Consider the following 7,305-nt stretch of genomic DNA (forward strand, 5'->3'; position numbering starts at 1 on the left):
TCAGACCTGAAGAATCTCCTTGGAAGAACCCTTCTTATATGTTTCGTAGCTGGTAGTCACTTGTCTTCTGTCAGATGTTATGACAAATCTTGTCCGCTACAAGAACATAAGCTCTTTCATACATCTTACTATATTTGGATGCACCTCCAGGCACTGAAGGAGCTTAATAAGTACCTCGTGGTTCGTGACATCAAATTTCTTTCGGTATTCAATCTAAGCCATGAATAGATTACATCGATACCTGGTAGAATTCTGGGTAATACACCTGTCTATTAACAGGTTCTCTTTGTAACACGTGCTTAAACAAGCTATGGGCCGTTAATTATTTGTATTTGACAAATCTCTGGTGAGTACCGTGCTTCGTTATCCTAACCAACAGCGGGATGGGTTGTTCTCTGTTCAAGAATGTAGCAACTATACGAACTAGATCTTGGTGAATAGAAGTGAACTTCTTTCACCAAAATTTGTTTATCTTATGTAGCCCTGGCGCTGTAAAGTTCTTACATTAGTTCTAGTGATAATTTTCTTTACTTCTTTATCAGTAATTAGTCGACACTCCTCCTCCGATCCTTGCGACAGTTGCCTCTGGAAAAAGTTACGAAAAAGTGAGATATCTAAAGATTCTTCATCTGGCTTATGAGTATCTCCATATACTTGTTCCCAGAAGACTTAAAACTCTTGTTGAATAGATGGATTTTCAACGACACATGAGGTTTTATTGAACAGGCGGGAAGGATGAGTAGCAAAGCTGGATTTTTCCTGAATCCACTTAACATGCAGTTCAATGCGCCCTTAAACTGATCAAAAAGCTCTTATTTTTTGTGTCCAGGGCTACTTGATAGTCAGCAGTTTACACTAATTCAGCGTTTGATTTGCTTTCTGTAAGTTTCGAGCTAATGCCTTAACTTTTGTAGTGAACTTTTTTTTCGATGTTATATAGCTAATCACTTACTGATCATTTGATGCATGTCGTATCGCCGTTTGAATCTTAAACAGAATCTGTGCAACACATTCGCGAGTTTTACTCAGACGTACTGAAGTACTGAAGTATCAGAGACTCGTAAACTAAAAACTTCAGATTCCAGAAATCAACATCTTCAGGGAGCAAATCAGGGAGAGCAGTATTAGCCTCAGCTAATTTTTCCATTCTCAGAAAGACTTTTTGATGAATTTTTGACCTCCTAGTTCTCATTTTGGCAGTATCAGCTATCTGCAAAGGTGGTCTTGCAGGAGCGGGTGGTATGGTCGCTGTATAATCTTATTTGTCCTTGATAAAGAATTTCATATGTCTGAACGTACCCTCGGTTCAGTCCTATTTCCAATCCCAACTGAACCATTGTCTCCAGCCGAGAGAGGCCTATTGTGTGTGGCATTGCACGATACTGGTTGCGTAACCGCATAAGTCTTCACATAATTCATTACTTAAATCTATAACAATAAACAATTCTTATTTTAAGCATTTTGATAACAAGAGATATTTCGGGTTAAACTCGTATAAAAACATAAACATTTTGCCGATGTTTCGTGAACTGCAATGCTCACGAAACGTCCGCAAAATTCGTAGCTTTTACACGAGTGAAACCTGATATGTCGCTTGTTATCAAAATAAATCATCGTGAAAGCATTAAATTTATTAATATCATCGCATATTGAAATATTTAGAAGGGTTTAGTTTCATTAAATTCTCAATTAATTAATTAATTTTAACCTGTAATATCAACAATTTTATAGTTTAGAATTCACATTTACACATACCTACAATATTTTAAACCAAAAGCCTTAATGTATAAACTTACTTATATTAATTTTTTTTTAATTGAAACCAAAACATAAAAAAATCTTTTTTAATAACTTTTAAATTTATTTCCTCAAAAACATTATAACATAAAATTGAGAGCGAACTTTTGTTCGTTGTAATTTTATGGATGCTAATCGTTCTTGAAAGAATATGTACTGATTTCTAGCGGAAATATGATTCGTGAATTTCCAAGTTTAAAACCAAAAGTCCAGGGGTGAATCCACTGCCACGTGACCTTAGCACCAGAGTTAATGTTCATACATTTTTAATTAGACCCACTATCATGAAAACTTAACTTTTTATTAATATTTCTCTATATTATATAAAGGTCACTCTCGATTCCTCGTGTTATGTCTTTGTGAATATTAATTGAACTATTGTAAATTTTATAAAATTCTTATTCATTACCATGTTAAACAAAAGCATAAGAAAAATGCCGATTTTTGATGATAATGATATATTAAACAAGTATTAAGTAGGTTATAAATCACTTTTCCTTTTTCTCCATTTATAAGATGGTATGTTTGAGAAGTATTTTCGAAGCCAAGGTTAATACAATAAAAATTGTGATTACTAGTTTTTAAAATCATCTCTCAAAAACTTTTTTTTAATATAGACTTTTACCCTAAATCCAATAACCCCGTTATTGGATTCGGCAATTACTTCTTTTTTTGGCTTGTACGAATGCATGGTTTTTTGTGTAGAAATTTGTACAAATTTGGTCAAAAAATTTGAACACAAGATAAATTAGGTTTCCGCAACTTGTGGTTTTGTTATGTAACTTTCAAACTGAAACTTTTTAATCGTTTAAAAAATAGTGCATCATTCTGGCATATTTTTAAAGCCAAAACATCCAAATGAAGCTCTTCTTGCACCCAGTAAAAATTTTCGCGTTCTTAGATTCACGAGTTGACATTAACTGACTTTGCTTACATTTTTTACAATTTCATATAATACCACAACAAATTTTTATGGTTTGGTAACAAAGTTTATAAATTTCTTCTTATAGAATCGAGTCAATTTCTGTGATCCCCCATAAAAAATCGATCAAATGAAAATTAATGGACGAATGATGTACATGCAGAGAGCTGGGTAGTTAAAGGAGTGCAGCACCAACACTAAATAAATCTATTTTATCATAGACGTATTGTTGCTTACTAAACTATTGAGAATTGATGCAGTTAGAGAAAAATTGGGCAGAAAAGAGTTTTGACCGTTGGAAATTGGAAAATAAAAATCTATCTGGAAAAATGGCATGTGGTGCTCCTAAGTTCCCGTAAATATTGTCAATCGAGTTTGTCAATATACGTTCTTATTTATTACTGTATTTTTGTACAAGAATGTGTTAACAAATTATAATCTGGAATAGTAAATAAATAATAAATCATTACTTGGAAAATTTTAAAATTCAAGTTTTTTGAGAAAATTTGTCCATTTAGCTCAAAAATGCAACTATTTTGTTAAAAATTCATATTTTTGTGCGGAAAATTCCACTATTTATTAATTAATATGTTTTTTTGGATCAAATATCAATTGTTTTATTTTTGAAATAATGAGAAAAAATTGAATAATTTATGGTAAATTCTAAATTACATGAAAAAAATTTGTGCATAGGTTGTCGCCATTTTTGAAATATCCGGCGGTTGCCGTAATGATGAATTGACAAAAATGAAATTTGGCTATGTCAATCTTTGGGGTAACACTTACGTTGTTCATATTCCAGGCACCAAAAAACACGTATGCTCCAATGAAACATCCATGAAAAATTCACTAACATTATCAAACAATACATAATTTTTTAGTTAATCTTGGTTAAACAATTCCTAAATGTTATCGATTTATAGCAAAAAATCATTGCTAAATAACTGGCTGTTAATTCCGTGAAAAAAGCAGCATCTTAATTATAAAGAAGTTAGTTAGAAGTGAGTTATTTACAGTTAGTTGCCTCGAAAAAATGAGGTTTGTACTTCTAAAAATTGCTATTAAAATAGCACATTATTTATTAACCTTTATTAATTCGACTAAAAAACTATTTCGTACATAAATTGTCCACACTTAGTGCAAATCAAGTAATGAATCGCCGCCAATTCCTACGAAACCATTTTTATTCATTAATTCGTTTATAAAAAATTAAATATATTTTTTTTAATTTTATGACAGTTAAAACAGTTCGATGCGAAATTTTATTAGCTTTCATTTATATAAAAAAGTTAGAATCGGATAATAATTGTCTTCTGAAAATCCATTAGTCCACGGAGATTTTTTTGACCCACTGTGCAGCGCCGCGGACTACAAGAAGTAACAGCGACAATAATATCCAGCCCAGAGTACTAAAAGTCTCTTTTAGAAAAGCCTAGAAATTGAAAGAGTAGCTCACGAGGGCGTACCTGATGAGGTCGAGGTCGATCATGCAAAAGGTAAGATGTTTCAACTTATTCGACAACTTTGCAGTCGCAAATCATCGACGAGATTGCACATTCCTTTAATTCTGAATGGAATAGTTTCATGAATCTCCGCTGTGTTTCAAATGGAATGCACAAATTGAATGTTCTGATAATACTAAAGTTATTTAATTCGATTTTGCAGACTTCTGTGTCAACCTTTTCTTGTTTACCTTATTTCAAATATTTGTGTTTCAACTTTCTGTCTGTATCATTTGTTTCTAAATATTTTGTTCAAGTTGAAAGAAGAAATGCAACAGAAAGCTGTCACGTATAAAATTGGATCGTATCAGTATTAAGAACCGAAGAGAACAGTACCTGTCAGAAAGTCGAAAGAAAATTATTTGTAAAAAAAAATAACCAAAAGTTCCAATGAAGAAAAGTGCAATAGGATCCCCTGAAAGAAAATAACTTAAGGTATTGGTAACGTTTGTCTACTTGCACACCAATCCCAACTAGTATTACAACAGGTGCCGTATTACTTATCGGTTTTCAGTTTCTAGTCATGAACATTTTACTTAATAGAGTACGTTCTAGAGCGAATCGATCGTTATGTTAAAAATATTGCAGTTACCGAAGAATTTATCTCCTATTTTTTTATAACAGCAGTATAAGTACCATTACAAGTGTGAAAGGTTTTCTCCATGCTTCGAAGTTGCAAGAGATTTAATAATTGATGAAAAATATTGTCTATACTTTCTCAAGCGTTTGCAATTTTCGTCTTATTAAATTCGTCGTATATAAATCTTCGAAGCATGTCTAATTTTCTTTTCATTAATTTTTTTATAAACGAAAAAAATAAGTTGTTTCTGACGTGGATAAAAAATAAAAACTAGCAAAAAAATTAATTTGGTATTTAAGTTAAGCTTATTTCCCATTCCCATAATATCCTTCATCCTTCATTTGCCTTAATTCTTTAGGTTATGTACTGTCTAAAATACGTATTTTAAAATTATACCTCTGCTAGTTGGTGTTTCAGGGAATAATTTGTGATGCGCTGCTTATTTTTACCTTTATTTTTGAATTTATTTGCAAATTAAAGTTGATATTTTAATTGCTCCATACCGCCCGACCATGCATTCTGTTTCACCCGCCGCGTGTTCCATAGCGCCTCACCTATCCCACACTGTTTGATACTTAATTTCTGGAAATTTAGTTTGCTCCATTTACAAAAGCATATGTACAAGTTGTGAATGATAAATTGGAGAGAATTTTAACGAATGTTTGTTTTTGCAAGTTGTTACAGGTTACAATTTAATTAGCTTTAAAGCTTTTGTGTATCGTCTCGTCTCGACCCTCCTTCCCCTAGATTCTTTCTAGCGTGAAGCACGATAATCGACAGGCATGCGTTCGAAGCTCACTAAAACTTGCGAGTAGTGCACACAGTCGGCCAAAAAAATGTGTCTGCGCAGTGGGCACACTTTTATATTGATATACTTTTTTAATTAGTATCTATTGAACTTTCTTGGAAAACTACTTAATAAAAAAACACGAAGTGAACATGAATTTATTATGAACATCTCAGGTTGAATGTATTAAATAAAAAAACTTTTGTATGACAAAAACAAAAAACGTTGTGCGTAGAGTGTCCTCATATGTAAGTAGGCACATAATCCGGTATTTTAAGAAAAAGGTAATCAATTCACATACCGACATTTTTTGATTATAAATATCCATAACGTTTTTGTTTATACCTTTTAATATTTTAAAAATAAACATTTATATATTATTGAGACAATATTTAAAATTAAGAAGTAGATTAGAATAACGATTAAAAAACGAGAGTTAGCAGTATGTAGTTGGCTTATACTTTACAACTATTTTAGGATTTACATGATTATTATCTTTATCTTTCTATTTTTTGTTTATCTTTTTCCTCTTTCTTGTCTTGTTTTGCTTTTCTTTCTTCGACTAATTTCCTTCTTTTTTCTACGACTACTGTTCTTCTTCTTTCTTTTTTTGCTTCTTTAGTTTTTCTTTTTTCTTCTTTTTTTTCTTTCTTTTCTTTTTCCTTTTGTTCTCTTTGTTTTTTATCTTTTTCTTTTTTTTCTTTCTCTCTTTGTTTTTGTTTTTCAATTTCTATTTCTTTTTTTCCTTGTTTAGGTTTTCCTTTTGTCTTTTGTTTTTGTTTTTCTTTTTCTATTCTTTCTTGTTTTTGTTTATCTGTTTCTTTTTGTTTTTTTATTGCTTTCTCCTTTCTTATATTTTTTTGCTGTTTCTTATATTTTTTATTTATTTTTCTATTTTTTTTAATCTGATTCCTATTTTGACCATTTTGGTGATTTACATAAGTCACATGATGGTGCACAATTGTATTAGTAACAGGATTATTGTCTTCCTTGCCACGGACATCGCGTTTGTGGTCAGGATCAGCTTCACCTCGACCACCACCATTTTCTCCACGATGATCATCTTGTCGACCATTACCACTATTATTTTCTCCACGATTATTATCTTGTCGACCATGACCACTACCATTTTCTCCACGATTATTATCTTGTTGACTATGGCCACCACCATTATCACCATGATGATCCTCTTGTCGACCACGACCACCACTATTTTCTGCACGATTATCACCTTGTCCACCATGACCACCGCTATTTTCTCCACGATAATTATCATTTCGATCATGATCAACATGTCGACCAGGTCTATGTCTATCATAATCATTATCATCATCATCATCATCATGATATCTGTCATTACCATATCTATCACGATCATATCTATTACTACCATTTCCACCATTTCCACCATTTCCACCATGACTATTGCCACCATTACCATATCCACCATGACCATATCCACCATGACCATATCCACCCTGACTATAGCCATCACGACCATTTAATTGTTTTTTTAGTTTTCGATTTTTTCTATATCCTATTCCTCCTGCTGCTACTGCTCCTCCTAGTGCTCCGAATATTCCGGCTGTTAATGGGCTAAAACCATTACTATTCGATGCTTGTCCTTCAGAACCTCCTGCAGATGATCCACCTCCACCACTTCCTCCGCCACCTCCGTCATTACTTACTCCGCCACCTCCTCCACCACCTCCTCCGC

The 7,305-nt window shown here is 32.6% G+C and overlaps 1 protein-coding gene across 1 annotated transcript in view; it reads right to left on the minus strand.

Annotated features, from left to right (window-relative positions):
• Positions 1–7,305, minus strand: part of LOC117178470 (glycine-rich cell wall structural protein-like) — a 45,011-nt gene continuing 37,706 nt past the window's right edge. The window contains exons 4-6 of the mRNA XM_033369897.1: positions 6,527–7,299; positions 1,300–1,404; positions 1–96 (exon numbers count right to left, since the gene is read on the minus strand). Of these exons, the coding sequence (XP_033225788.1) occupies positions 1–96; positions 1,300–1,404; positions 6,527–7,299 (974 nt within the window). The remainder of the gene's footprint in view (positions 97–1,299; positions 1,405–6,526; positions 7,300–7,305) is intronic.

This window comes from Belonocnema kinseyi, chromosome 8 (genome assembly GCF_010883055.1).
Source record: "Belonocnema kinseyi isolate 2016_QV_RU_SX_M_011 chromosome 8, B_treatae_v1, whole genome shotgun sequence".
Lineage (NCBI taxonomy): Eukaryota > Metazoa > Arthropoda > Insecta > Hymenoptera > Cynipidae > Belonocnema > Belonocnema kinseyi.